The 15993-nt window shown below is 42.4% G+C and overlaps 1 protein-coding gene across 1 annotated transcript in view; it reads right to left on the reverse strand.

The window, feature by feature from the left end:
• The window catches only part of ntf3 (neurotrophin 3), a 48349-nt gene extending 34141 nt beyond the window's left edge, over positions 1-14208 (reverse strand). Inside the window, exon 1 of the mRNA XM_085769863.1 lies at positions 14005-14208. Coding sequence (XP_085625989.1) covers positions 14005-14022 — 18 coding nt within the window. The 5' untranslated portion in view covers positions 14023-14208. The remainder of the gene's footprint in view (positions 1-14004) is intronic.
• Positions 14209-15993: the final 1785 nt, after the last annotated feature.

The following is a 15993-nucleotide window of genomic DNA, read 5'->3' on the forward strand; positions in this document are numbered from 1 at the left end:
GCTTTCTTTTTCTCTCTCTCCCTCTCTCTCTCTCAGTTTCAGTCTGATTAAGGCATATACAAAACGATTTCCAATCACATTATCTGGGTTAATCAGAGTTGGAAAACTCTGATATTAGTTGGACTATCGCGTTTACATGCACTTCAGTTGTCCAGTTATAGTCAGATTAAGGCCATAATTTGTTTTTTTTCAAGTGTCATGTGAACGTACTGAGTGTCAGAAGATTGGAACAAAAGCCCAGAGAACAGATCTGCTCCACTGTGACTGTGACTTTACTGTCTGACATCTCTGTCCGGCTGCAACACTACACTTCACCATTCACCACCATCTGATGATTACTGATACCAAGGAGGTTTATATTTTCCCACAGTCTGTCCGTTTGTCATCGACACTGAACCAAATTGCACTTAACTTTGTGGAGGGATGGGACAACCCCATTACCTCTGACTAATGCATGTTGTTTTAGCTCTGTGCTCACAATCACTAGTTGTGAGGAGATAACTTCAACACTTGACTGGTCCTCACCATCAAGTTACTTTTGTTTCCATTTCACATTAAAACTATATGTTGTTGAGTTGTTTTCTTTCATAATGTTTTTCAATGTATCCATTAATTCCCAACCCAGGGAAATCTGTAATTTTAGTCACGTAAACGCTTTGTCTGATTGGTTATCTGTCAGTGATGTCATCTTCTATGATGGCTTTTTTTCATTAATTGTCTTCACAGGCTCTGCTTCTAACCCTCTGGTGTGTTTGTAGAGAGTAGAGAGTAGGAGACCTCTTGTGTACAAAACCATAGCTTCAGGGTTAAGCTGAGGTGAGAGCGAAGGTTTCAGCACGTCATCATCGATGAGTGTAAGTGAAGACGTCTAAGATCGTCAGGCTCTTTGGATAAAAGCATCCCTCACCCTATATTAAACTGTGTGTTACATGTCTCTGTGCGCTTATGTGTGTTTACACTGTAAAACATTTCCTGTCTGAAATCCATGAATATTTCAACATGTTTCAGGTTCAGAGCCACGGCTTTAAAGGGAGCACCCTGTTTTACCTGTTGTGAAACATCTTCGTGTGTCTCAGCTCTGTCAAATCAGAGACATAATTCTTCTTCATTTTTAGTGTTTGATGTTGGTTTTGGCTCTTGTCTAAAGTCTTCATACAGAAGCAGGTGAGCACTGAAGCCCTGGGTATCAAACATTCAATCTTTTACCAACAGATACATGTCTGGACTCTGACAGTAAATAGCATCACATGCTGGATGATTGATGATCTCTCATCACCTCCATTTACCTTACAGCTATTTACTTTTACTTTTGTTTGGCCATGAGAAGGATTTCTACGATTCGTACCCTTGCAACGTCTTAGAATAAATCAAGGTTTTACATTCTACCACAACCTATCAAGTATCATTAAGGCATTGTTTTAAGATGTGAGGGGTTGCCTTCCAAACACAAATCACAGGAAATGCAGTACCTGAGAGGACACACTAAGTCAGAGCAGATGTGTAAATGTTGGATGTGGAATTGGAAACCCTCAACATTAAATGAACATGTTCTCCAGCTCAGCTCTGGCGTCATCCTTCAAAAAGTGAAATATCTCTTTTCCAAATCTGACTTAACTCTCGTTGGAATATCTTTTCTCATTTAAAACACAAAGCCGTACTCCATCCAAAGCAGCACTTAAACTTCTAACAGAATAGGAAACAATTGGCCTGGCTTCACTCACCATCCCATCATACATCATAACTCCACTCACAGCAGGGTGAAGAGCATGCAGAACTACTGAGAAAGGGTTTAGCTTCAAAACCAGCCTAGATACGAGCATCTAGACAGCAACAAAAGTTGAATAGTCCAAAAACAATCACTGTGATCGCTCTGTTTTTACCTTTCGTCTTTGAAAATGTTACGTTCCTGACTAACGTGTCGCAGCTGTACCTCTAAAAGAACATATTGTCCTGGTACACAGATGTACACATTGGAAGGGTACAGAAATATAGAGGCAGGGTCGAAGCGACTTTCCATTTTGTACCTTGCTGAGGTCATCTAATTTCGTACCAACATTCATAGCCCCCAGAGGACGAGTCCTAATGACTACAATGAGTTTTTATTTAGGGCAACTCCGGCCCTATGTACTGTCCATTTGTTCCACTGTTCCATTTTTTGTATATCCAAGCACCACTTGTCTGTCACAGCTGACTAAACACAGCTGATTTGGTAAACCAAACTTTCACCTCTGAAGCTTAAAAAAATGATGCAAACACCCTACAGTTCCTCTAATGACAACAAAAGGGCCAATGCTCATAAGACTCCCAGTCTCGATGTCCCATTAAAACTCCAAGCTCTGCATCATTTAGGGTGTGGCCCCTTTAATTGGCAGATGGGAGAGCTCAGAATTGCCGCAAACCAGCATGCACTCCAACATCCAAGCCCCACCCCTTTGGCAATGTATGGTTCATTGGGAGTTAAGGGGGCGGAGTCAGACACTGCCAAGATGGTGATGGTGGAGAAAGCTCACGCTGCTGGTTAAGTAACAGAGGCTAGATCCATCTTTATTTACAGTTTATGGTGTCAACTGAAGCACTGAGTTTGTGTTACCCTGTCACACAGTTGTTGTTACCATGGTCACAGTTTGTTTTACCTGATTAAGGGTGCGGAAATCTTGTTAGGCAGAAGTTATATCTCAATTTATTTGTCCGAATCAAATCCCTATAAATACTCAAGGCTGCATCTGACCAAACTTTCCCCATTTTTGTTTTTATATTTGATTACATTTTGGTAATCTGACACTATTCCAGTCCTGCAGAATGATGGGCTAAGCACGTCCTGTTTGCAGCGTAGCCATGGATGCACAGATATGTTTGTGATGATTCTCAGTAAAGTATAAGGACTCCCTTGTTTCTGTAATTTCTACACATCAGCTGAACTGTGCGCTGAGAGCTCATTAGCAAGGGCCACCACATTAACAGCACTGCGCTTATATTGCCCTCACAGAGACACCAGTGTGGCTGTCAACTTGTAATCTCCTTTAATGATCCGGCAACATTCAAACATAAATTCAGTGCAGTGTGAGGAATGTGAAACTAACTCTTTCGTCTGGCGTGTCGATAGGTGGGTGTACATGGACACTCTTTCCTCTTTCTGATGGATTCATTCCAAATGAGTCTTTCAGGTTAACTATTTACATGTGATATGATCTAATCCAATCAGGTGTTCACATGTGCCACTGCATTTATTCAGAACGGACGTTTTACAGCTGACAACAAGATCTATGGTCCAATTAGCACAGTCGTTGTCATTGTATTGACAAGGGCTGCCCCCAAATAGTCGACCAGGCACTGGTCAACCAATAAGTCATTAGCCGACCAAAATTTCAGTGGTCGATTGGTCGCAGGAAAAAAAACAAACATTTGGAGCCACGTCTTGTCAAAATTAAGTCAAATTCAATATGACTGAACTGTAGCCTATATGAAAGTCTATAGTGCTTTTACTTTGAAGGGCCAGATACAGGAAGTCATGTTTTTTGGTCAAAAGTGACGTTTTCTGATGTTGTTCCAGACGTTTCTGGTTCGGAGACTCCGACGTGAAAGCACGTATCACTGCTGGGTCAATTAGTCGAGTAATTGCCATAAAATGACGACTATTGGTCGACCACGAAAATTGGTCGGGGGCAGCCCTAGTATTGACACTTTCATTCAAGCATTTGCAAGTGCAGAAACGTCACTACGCATTTACATCGACACGGAGCATAAGCAGAAAGAACGTAACCAGACAACATTCTGTTTCACAGTTTACATGATATAATTTCACTTTTGATTAGTTTGGAAAAAGGAGTATTCTACCCCTGTGAAAAGAAATTCCATTCAGTTTGGACCTGTTTATTCTGATTGAGCTGTGTATATGGAGTAATTTCATTAGGTTTGGACATCTAATCTGATTCTAATTGGAATATCCGGCTCCATGTAAACCCTGCCTTTGTCTCAATCAGGTTTGACATTTCACTACATTTCATGCAAGAAGAAGGGATGAGTAGACAGGTGTGACAGGTGTGACAGGTGTGACATGTCCTAAATGAAGGGGAGAGTGAAAAATCACAGCTGTCAGCTTTTGGTCAAGCGTTTGGAACATCATCAAACAGTATTTGATGCAAAGTGGAAGTAATTCACTCCAATTATCTTCCTTTTGAAGTAAGCTCCGGCACAAAAGAAGTCATAACAGTCGTTTTGTCTTTTGCTGTGGTTATTATGTGTAAACAAGCGCACCACTCCTTCCTCACGCACCGTGGCAAGAGGTTGTGTTGTGCTCTGCTGCTTCCCTCACACCGGGCAGCTGCTGCTGTAATGCTGCATGGAAAGATGTCACACTGAAGACAACAAGTTCTTAAAATAGGCTCTGTGCATGTGTAGTGATCTGCCCTGCACTTGTGCTCAAAACCATTAAAGCGCAGTAGAAAGATAAAAGGTTTAGAGTTGATAGGACACTTTAAAAGTATTGATTCCATTGATGGAGCTAATGTTCTGGGTGAGGGTAGTCTACAGCTTCACCGGCCAGTCGGCCCTCTGCAGCAACATTAAAGAGATAAAGGAGAGACTGAGCATTCACTATGAAAGAAGTTTATCACCATGTCATAGCTATCATGCACAGATATTGGATATTAGACCGGTATGTTCAGGTCAGGTCTAGCAGCTTGTTGTGCAAGGATCAGTTTGTTGTGTTTGTACTTTTGTTGCCAAGTCAACACACAAGCAACACACTTGTTAGGTAGAGGTATAGTATAAAAGTGCCCATAGGGAAATGTACTCTACCTGTATTCAGAAATGCAGCTTTAAAACAAGCCACTGGGACTTCTGTAACTTTGTGATGTCACAACAAAGTAATGATCACTCTAATGATTTGAATACTTCCCATCTGGAACTACCACTCAATCTTTGCAGCATTTTTGTTTTCCTAAATTCTGTTGTATTTTTTAATCGATCTCTCAGAAAGCAGTCAGAGGGGACCTCTCTTCTGATTGGTTCGCTGACCTGCCTGAGAGAGGAGGTGTAAAACTACACTGAGATGGTTTTTCACTTCTTAAAACCACAGGTGGATACACACACCTTAAATCTGAGTGTAAAGGCCCATGCAGACAGGAGGGGGGTGAGGAGTCATACATTTACTGTGCACCTCGGGGAATTGAAGGAAAATGACACCACGTGAGTCATAAATCGTTCTCATTCTCTGAGTTATAACTTAGTCACATTCTAACACAGGCATGGAACTAATTGACACCATTCAGTGTGACTTGCACCTCCTGAGGACATCCTCATCCTATCATTATCTCAATTTCTATTGCAACTAAACATCCACCAATACACTGAACAGTTACACTACCTGAGAAATATCAGATTTTTAACTTTTCCTGATATATTCATTTTCTTTACTGCTTCTCTATGTAGGGTCAATCCCAGCTGAAACAGGGCGAGGGCGGGCCACACCCTGGACAGGTCACCAGGTGCGCGATGGTATACGTCCGACGGGGGGGGGGGTTTGGCGGAAATAATTAAAGTAATAACAAAAAAACACTGCATATCTCCAAAATCAGGCAGGTGCAAAGCAGCCTACTCATTTTAATGTAACAATTGCCGGTGAGAACCGTGTCAAAAAGGAAAAAAGGAAGAAAAAAAAAACAATCGATCACGGACTTCATGATCGATTACCATGGCAACGAACGAAGCTTCGAAGCTTCGATTTTTTTGGGTCAGCCCTAGCAGACACAGAGAGAACATGCAAACTCCACCCACAAAGGCCCCAAGCTCAGGAATTACCACTGCACCGCTGTGCCTCCCTAAGTATTCTTCAATATCACATTGATCAACCAACAGGTGTCTGTGCATTCATACATTGGAAAAGGAGACTGCTAATAGCTAATTTATCTGCTTCTAATGGAACCATATCCAGGTCAATAAAAGAAAACAACATGCAGGGCTTAATAGAACAGACCAATATCACATTTAATGAGGTTTTATGGAGCCTAGAAGGTCCTGACCCAACTGCAATAGCTAACCTGACTAAGATGAGATGTGCACCTGCATGTCATCTAGTTTGGAGTCAGTTCAATATCCACATGCATGTAAATCTACTCCTACTACAAGTAGAAGACTAAAGAGACTCAAATCAACACCTTGTTTGTGTGATTTGGAGGAGGGGTTTTGACAAATTGTGTAGAAGGACTGTGACAGATTAGTTTCTAAGCCAATGTCAAGCTTTTACAGTGTGTAAATGTGTGAAATCATGGCTGATTAAAAAGTAAAAAAAAAAACAAAAAAAAGAAGTAATGAAAAAAAATGTGCTTTGAAAAGATTGTTGAAACATGCATGAACTCTTTTCTCTCTTGTGTCTGTCTTTAACGATTCCTCGCTCTCCGACACACAACTTCTGGTTTCAGATTTTGGCTTGAGGGTGAAGATTAAAAATTGAGATTAGTCTCATGTTGGGGTCGGAGGTAAAACCAAACGAGGGGACAAGTAGGGATTGAGTTTGTGTGGTTGAGACACCGGGCGGCAGGTTTCACCCTCGGGCCTTCTGAACATCTGTCGGCTCGGATATCAAAGCTGCCCACTAACCTGACACATCAGCCCACAAAGATGTCACCTATAGGCATCACATTCTATAGAGATGGAGAATGAAAACGGCCTCTCCCGAGGATTTGAGCTGTGGTTATACAACAGTCAGTTTGAGATGGATTGTCTGTGACACACTGGAGCTGTGTCCTTTCATTCCACTCTGGTATTAAAGCATCAAAAGAGATATAACGCTCTGCTTTACTTCTACTGTAGTCTGTCCACTGTATCTGCACACCTGGTCAGCGGTAGCACAGCTGTGGAGGAAGAAGCTTTTTTTTTTTTAAGAGTAAAATCAGGCGAAAAAGACAAAAAAAAACAAATGTCATATCTGAGCAAATCATACGAGAGCTTTTATTGAGAAGAATGCAATTTAACAAGAAGCTGCTCAGCTGGTTTTAAACCTCTGCTGAGACTCGTCTGGACTGAATCTGACGTGACTTTGGCAGAGTTAGAAGCAAAGAGGAAACAATAATCATCTTAATGGCAATAGGTCCAAGATTTTGATCTGATCTAATCACCCTTAATCCAGGTATTACGGCAGCACAGGTGATTCAATGACCCAGTATATATCATGATGCACTGAAGGCTCAGCTCCACACACGGGTCCCGTCTGCAGCCATTTTTGGCCAGAGTCAGACACTGCCAAGACGATGTCAGAACCCTTCTTCAGAGACCTGTCTGTTCATTTACTGTCTATGGCTTCAACTAGTGTTGTAGTACTGGAGGACAGTCTTGTGGTCTCAAGACCGGTCATTTTTCAAGGTTGTGGTCTTGTCTTGGAATCAACTACATTTTTACTCGGTCTTGTCTTGGTCTCAGTTGAGCTGGACTCCAGACCAGTCAAGACCACAGCTGCAAGATGGTCATTATTAGTACAGGCAATGCCAGAACTCTAGTCACCTCCACCTTTTTTCCCCCTTTACTTTTATTATAGCAGTGTATTTTCTTTCCTGTTCTTTCTTTTTGCAATGTTGTTTTTCTCACTTGTAAAGTACTTGTACTAACGCGGATTGCTGGTCAAGGCTAATGGAACGAAGATCTTCCCATAGAAGATATGGGAAATATGACGTACAAGTACAAGAATACTGACTGATATTTACAAAGATCTAATCAACAGGGGGGGGGGGGGGGGGGGGGGTACTTTTAAAGAACTTCAAGCAAATATAACTGTATATAATCTCCTGTATATAATCATCTCCTTGGTGTTTGTTGAGTTTGTGTTTGTATGTCAAATAAGTCATCAGTTCAACAAAAAAAAGACCACAGCTGCAGTGGCATCTTTTTTTTTTTACTGCAAATGTCTCTCTGTCACTCACTCACTTTGGTTTATGTGATGTAATTCAATAACTTTAATATAATTCAAATTGTTCTATCTGCTTGTGTAACCATCTGAACAACTTGGTGTCACCAGTGTCAACAGTGGGAGGAGACTTCAGCAGCTTCTGTGCTGTGTTCTTCTGTTCAATCCAAACTTTGCTTCAATTAAATATGGTTTAGATTTTAGAAATGATCTTTTCTTTTTAGCTGAGGAGGAATAATGTAAATATCAAGCCACATGATTATTATGAGGACTGGGACTGAATACAGTAATGGTCTTGAAAATGGTCTCGCACTGGTTTGGTCTCTGTCTTGAAACCTCCTCTAAGTCTTGGTCTTGGTCCTGACTCTAGCTTCAACACAGTCCACCTACGTCACATTTGAACAAGAGATTCACCACAGAGTCACATCCTCTAAACTGAATTATGATGATGAATTTTTCAGTTTTCACGTTTGGGTTGAGACATGTCTTGTACTTCAGGAGCTGATGAATCATTTAAAACTCAGTTGACTTTTCAGAAGCAAAGGCTCAAAAATGGCACAATGAAAAGTTGACACAGATAAAACACAACTCGAGTTTCCAACAGACGACTAAATCCACTGAGTGTGTGTGTGTCTGTGCGGGAATGTGACCCGGTGGGCTTGATCAGTGAGCAGCTGTGTTATCAGGAGGTCACTGAGTCTACCTTTTAATGTGGAAACAGAGGGCGCTCAGAGGAAACGGGGATGTACATTAAGATTCAGACAGTGGATGTGAGGGAGATAAAGAAAATCGTTGCGACGGAGAGGCAGATTACTGGGTCAGAGTGGACAAAGAGAGGAGAACTGGGCCGTCATATGACTGAGCTGCTGGGAAGGTCGGGCCTCACCTTGAGACCACATGATCTCTATCTGCCTCTCTGGGAAAGACAACGGAGCAGACAAAGAGGGAGAGTTTAGCTGAGGAGTTTAGATTTAGCATCGTTTACATCACGGAAAGAGTCGGGGTCAAATGTGAAAGGGATGAAACTCCTAAATGAATGTCCTGACACGTCTATGAGTGTCTGCTCTGCATGCCTCTGCTCCGAAACAGAGAAAGGGCTGCCTGTGCCTCCTCCACATCCTCACAGTATGTTTTTCTCTAACTAGCCATAAGAATGTGCAGCGTATAAACATTTGGCTGAATGTGTAAACCATCTCGGAGCAGGCAGAGCTCTGGATCTGCAGCCATATAGAATGAAGAACAAGGCCGGCGTCGAAAACACAAGACTTGATCCAAACACAGGCTCTCCAAACCCCCGGCCCTCCTCGTCACCTCACAACAGATCTGGAAAGCTCATTGAGTCTTTTTATCCTGCAAGCTCACGTTCAACAGCTCGGTTTGCAACAGAAGCCTCAGCACGGTTCAGATGCTTGACCCCAGCAGGACGACAGACACTGCAATCATCACAGGTCTATTAGAGACGCACTTGAGACACTTGACTTTAACGACAAAATGCTAACCGACCTGAAAGTAACATGAAGTGGCTTTAAAAGCTGCAGAGTGATGGCAGGGACTCCTACTACTACATGTTGGTGCTTCTGCAGGTGAGCAGGCTACAGATGCAAGGAATTTAAAATCCGCAATGCGGAAAGAACTTTCAGAACTATATATTGTATACAGTGGTTCTCAAAGTGGGGTCCGGGGACCCCCAAGGGTCGTTGTGAGGGTTAAAGGGGGTCACCAACTTTTTGTCAAAATTTAATTTAACTTTTTTTTTTTCAATAAATATGACATTTTTTTCCCAAATGAATTGAATGAATTAATGAATTCCAAAAGTTCATGCCATTGGCAGTAATTTGAACATACATTGACTAAAAAAAGTAACAATATTCAGTCTTATTTCTGGTGTTTGTTTCAAAATGTTGTCCAATGAGGGGTCCGTGGTCTAATTTGTGTCAGTTTAGGGGTCCTTGATCTAAAAAGGTTTGAGAACCACAGTGGTCTACAATAAAAGTTTGACCTGGTGACATTTAAGTGCAGGATTTAGAATGTAAATCAAACGCAGATGCAACAAAAAAAACTCCATTGATTTGCACTGATGCTGAAATATTGGACTCTATAACAAATCACCTGCAATGAATTACACATCTCCTATACTCTTGGCTTGTAGACTTGTTGGCTTGTTGTTTGGTTCCAGCTGACCTGTGTGTACTGGTTCTGTGGTGTGGATGGACCCTGACAGGTTCAAGTCCCCATTGAGATCAATGCAACTAGTAATGGAATCAACAGTGTCAGTGTGTAGCACAATGGATTAACTTGGGAATATGCACCATTTAAGCATAATAAACTTTAATCATTAGTGTATTAGTCAGTCTTAATATTCTGCACTGAACCTGCTGGGAAAATCAGGAGGCACTTTCATGAGGTAAAATTCTACATTTGTGTATTTATCAGAAGCCTAAACCAAAATCTAGTCAATATGTTCAGTACTTAATAGCTTGAGACCTCATCTGCTCTTGTTATATGAGGGTCTTAGGTCTGAGTCTCCAGCACACAGCCACTTCTCTAACAGCAGTGAGATCTCCCTGACTGCCTCAGGGTCTGTGATGGGGTCAAAGCAAATCCACTACTTTTGTGAAATTTGAATTGTACAACGTGTGGAAAATTGGAAACGTCTGCTGTAAACGGAATCGCATGGAAAAACACAGAGGAGAGGAGATTTGAAGGAACATGTGTGGAGTTGGTGAGAGGACAGCAGAATTTTCAGTCCCGTCCCTGTGGGGGTGTCAAGAGCTAAGATGAACACCGTACACGTGATAACACCAGTGATCCAGATGCACTGACACATCATCACTGACCAACAACACAAGTTCAATCTCGTCAACCACATCAGGGGTTCCAAAAGTGGGGGTCACGAGATGCGAGGAGCAAATAAACAATAAAATAAAAACACCTCATTTTAGCCATAATTGTAAAAAAGATGAAAAGTTGTTTTTAAATTTTAAATAAAACCATGCAAATACATTTTCCTCCTCAAATTTAGACAGATTTGATGATGATCTCCGAGTGGCCATCTCCAAAATGAACCCCAGACTGATGTCATGTCCCATGTCATTAGGTGAGATTAATGCGGAAACACTGTAATGTCCACAGTGTCCTCATGTTTACTCAGTACTGCAGTTTGTGGGTATGACTTTGACTGAGATTCTTCTGCTAACATCGAAATGATAGAAATGTGTCTTATACAGTAGTAATTCAATTTGCACATGACGGCAACAATGTTTTTATCTATATATTTGATCTATCTTACTATCTGTAAAATCATATCCTTGTTGTGAGGCTGTTCTGTTGTTTTGTTTTGTCGTTATGTTTGGATATCCCCATTAGATTTTTTTTTACTTTTCATGATCAGTCAGTACCAGACACACTGGGTGATTACGTCTTAAAAACATTAAAAACATACTGGTAGCACTTGAAAAATCAGTGTTTGGCCAACACTGTACAATAATGCAGGGTGTCTTAAAAAAAACAAAAAAAAAACAAGTATGAAAAGTTAATCTTAAAATCTTGACTTAAACTGTACTAAAATCAATGCTTAGCTTCTGTCAAACACACTGACACACGAGAGGATAAAACGTCATTGACAGTCACTATTTCTCTGGTTTAAGAATTGATGGAAACATTTGGGTTAATGCCAGAACACAATTAAACAACACATAGAACACAGGCCTGGTTGTTTTTGTTTTCAGCCATTTGAATGTGGTTACTCGCAACCCCCACTTCACATTTACATTTACTGTACGAGCTTCAAAACACAACCACGACTATCTTCTTCAGTGAAATGTGCAACAGCAGAAACTGTCGTGGTTTAAAGGTGTACAGAAATGGCCGTTTGTCCCGTTTGTCGCGCCGAGTTGTCACGAGCTGCAACACGAGTTTACCCGAGTAAGGAAAATGAATTTGATTGGTCGTTATCGAGCGGGCGGGATATTCAAAGTTTGGGGCGAGCCCGAGCTCCGTGTGTGTGTGCGTGTCTCAGACGTTTGAATGACGGATTACGGATCCAATATCAGTGGCTAGTGAATCGTGTACAGGCTGACGTATAATCCGTGCGCCTGCATTATCCAATACGAAAAAAAAAAACTACACTAAAATACACACTTTCATCACGGATTTACTACTAATTTTATGACCCAGAGTGGGCTCAAATTCAATTTTCTTTTCTGTACACCTTTAAAACCACAGGGAATTTAAAAAAAAACACATGTCATCTGACATAAGTCTGCACCTCTTGACCTTTCTCCTCAATCTTACTTTCCTGACTGGTCTGCTCAGTTTGTTTTAGGATTTAAACCAGCAACCTCAGATCTAAACTGCTTCCAAACCTTGATGCTGTTTATTTGCCAGCACAAACCTGGGGCTGAACAAACAGAACAGGTAGAGGAAGATGAGGAGTAGAGCTGATGGAGGAGGGGAGGGTGAAGGCCCCAAAATGGTTGGAATGCAGGACAGAGAGGGAATAGCTGTCAGTTAGTGAAACCACCTGGGAGCGGAGTCTGCTCCTCTTCAGGCTCATCTCAGTGTTCTCCCTGTGAGTCCAGCCTCTAATCTGTTGACACTCCTCGCTCCTTCCTTTGTCCTTTCTCCTGCAGTAAAACTCTAAATGAGCCTTGTTAAACTGAGTCAATGCAGCTGCTCTGCACTCAGAGCTCGGCATGCACGCAACAGCCCACAGCTGGAGCGGCGAGCCTCTCTCAGGTTGTCCAGAGAGCCCATAAAACGCGGGGTTAACGGAATGGAACTCGACCCTTCCGTCCCTCTAGCCTCCTTCGCCCGCGTCCTAGTTTCCTACTTGTCCTGCTGTGTGCCGGAGAGGCTCTGCGTCAAATCCGCAGCTGCAACAGCTGTTTCAGCGGCCTCGGCGCGCACCACGCACGCACATTAAGCGGACTCCCACAGCAGCAGGAAAGCATCCACCGAAGGCTCAAGACGCCCACTGATGTGCGCCATTACGCAAAGCTGCCCGGACCACAAGCCGTGTCACACGGACCCGGCTGCACTTCCACGTTATTTCACCAGGCTGGACATGTGCATGTTGTCGGACTGATGTTCTCTACTTACAGGAAAACAAGGGACAGAATGGATCAACACAAACGCAGAGACATAAATTAACTCCAACTCGAAGTAAAAACAAACAAACAAAAGAAAAACACGACCAAATAACCTTAAAACTCTTCATTCCATTCACACAATCTTGTCCTCTCATTTAATTCACTATGATTTGTATTTTCCATAAGTTTCCCAACAGGAGCTCTGGAGCTCCAGCTCCTGCGCACCAGCTCCAGTCTGCATGCACATAAACAAACAAGAACACGGGGCAAAGAATGCACGGGCGGGAGAAGAAGACACTGATATCGCCTTTTGCGCTGGGAGTCAAGTGTAACAGATCCTCTTTCATCCACCTCTCGCCGCGAGCCGGGGCACATTTAGCTGGCCCAACTACATCTGAGGGGTTTCCCGTGCGCACCGAGCCAGTTCCGCTCCCTCCAACAGGGAGCGCACGCCCTTGGACGGAGCAGGGCTTCCCGCGAGCGCAACAGAAAACAGCAGGAGTCTCTTAATGTTTGTGTGCATGAGCGGGCCGTGGAAAGACCCAGCCCTTTTGTCTACCTGTGTACAGACACACACACACACACACACGCACACACACACGGAGGCGGGCAGGAGAAGCGAGTTTCTCCGCGCTGGCGCGCGGCGCGTCGCTTCTCTCACCGTGGCTGCGGTTAACTTGCCAAAGCTCGAGCTTACAGGAAGAAGTAAGTCCCTGAGCACATCACGCAACTCTACGCGAAAATCAAACATGTAGCCTTATCTGCTGCGCATAAAAAAAGCCACAACACAGACCCGGACTGTGGTGCCAAATCCAGTTTCCACAACTTTTTTTTCTCTCCCCCAAACTCTTCCTGCAAACGGTGACTCCAGCGCGTTCGTGCACAACTTTGTGAGTTTTTATCATCTTGAATATGTAACACTTTCTCTGTGTCACTGCCTCCAAGAGCCGAGTTTGTCAGCGAGGGGGGAAAAAGCTTAATGAAGCAGCAAATAAAGAGAAATGAAGTCGTTCCTACCGTAATAAAGGTAACCATAGCATCGGCGGGTTAGTATCCAACAGAGTCGACATGAAGGTGATTAATTTTTAGACAGAATGGCGAAAACTTCCCACTTTCTGAGGGCTGCCGCCTGCCTGTGCGCCACACTGGTTCTGTGTGGAGAGGATCAGAGTGTGCGTAATGCTCTCTCTCTCTCTCTCTCTCTCTCTCTCTGTCTCTCTCTCTCTCCCTTCCTCCCTCCCTCTCCCTCTCCCTCTCTGGACAACATAATCTACGCGGCTCTTTCTGTTACAGGACAGATGGCTCTTGGCGCATGTTACTGCAAAGACCTGCATGCATGCTGCCACTGGCTGTCAGCGGAGCAAGCCTGCTGACATGAATTAGGACACCGAATTAGGAGCGCGTGTGTGCGTGTGCGTGCGGAACAAATGCAACCTTTACCTCTATCGTCTTTTTGTAGACTGAACATTTAAGTCAAACTGGGCCTGTTAGAATAAAACCCTCAGGTGTCAGGATATTTTCTCAATTTCCACACTGTCTCTTACCTGTTAACCAAGTGTGTTATATCACAGTTTTCACAACAATCTCAGCTCTTTCTATAATATAACTTTTTGAAATGTGCAAACAGATAATTTGGCCCAAATCCTGAAAAATTGAAGCCTACTTCTATGGAATTCTTTAAATCTTTCATGAAAACACTGGATGTTCTTGAATTGTTTTGCTGCTTGAAACGATCAAAGTCTCAGGTGTAGTGTAACCTGAGAAGTCATTTATAGTCTGTCACTCTATTTGAGACCAATTTTGCAGGAATCTCAAACATAAAGCAGAGTTTACACATGAATTAATTTAAACCATCACCGACTTATATTCAAGATTTTACAGTAAGAGAAACATAACAAGGTTTAAATCAGAGGGTTTTACATTTAATTGGAAATTTGAACATTGACTCAAAGTCATTTATTTCTAAACTTATTAAAACACCACAATGAGCTCTCTGTCGTGTGCATAGGATATCATTGGAGTAAAAAGAAAACTGTATTACACACAGACACGCTAAAACTCATTATAACATTCCTGAAAAGAAACATTGATGATGTGAGATGTTCAAGGACTTAAGTCCGGATGTGTTTTATAACTTGTGAAAATGTTCTATTTTGATTAGTAATCTGTGTGTGAGGTGTGTTCACCACAAAAATGTTCAATTACCTCATTAAAGACTCTTGAAATTCATTCGCCCTGCACTGAGTGATTCACTTGTTCAGTGTTTTGTGACTTTTGAAGTTGAAGATATTGAACCAGTGTGTCCCGGCCTGGGTCAGGACTTTTTGTGAAACACTTTGCTTTTGAAGTCTGTGCTACTTGCACAGACGTCTGTTTGTCTGTTTCCATGTGTGTTGTAAAGCTACAGTGAGTTGAGCCCTCTAGGCCACCATACCAGGGACTCCATGGACAAATGTTGATAAACCTGTAATATCTTTGTCGGGGAGCTGACGAGTACAAAACCACACTCACAATGGGAGTCTTACCACAGAACACCACAGTTCACACCATCTCCAACCAGCTCCAACATAGCTGGTTTATTTAGTCATGATCCTGAGAACACGAGTCAATCTTGGTGGGATTCTCCATCTATGGAGACAGCTGTTGGTGAGTAAAAAATTGTCATACCTTTTCCTCTACACTGGTGAGTAACTTCTTTAGTGTAATCAATTTAACTAATGGCAACCTGTACTGACAAACATTTCAAGTCACATCAATTTATGTCCATAAAGTATTTATACTGATATTGTCAATTTATGTCAATATTTTTTATTAAAGATAGTCATATCTATCCTCACATACACACTCAGCAGCGCTGACGTGTGTGAATATAAGGAGCGTGACTATTGCATTACTTTGCCTTTTACTACCAAGCTACTATGTTGTAAGTGAAAACCCAGGTGGCACTAAACCTTATTCTCTGATCCTGCCTTTGTCATGCTGCTTTAGTTTACAAGTAAATATCAT

The sequence above is a fragment of the Trachurus japonicus genome, chromosome 23 (assembly GCF_045865225.1).
Source record: "Trachurus japonicus isolate A0001 chromosome 23, Traja_1.0".
NCBI lineage: Eukaryota > Metazoa > Chordata > Actinopteri > Carangiformes > Carangidae > Trachurus > Trachurus japonicus.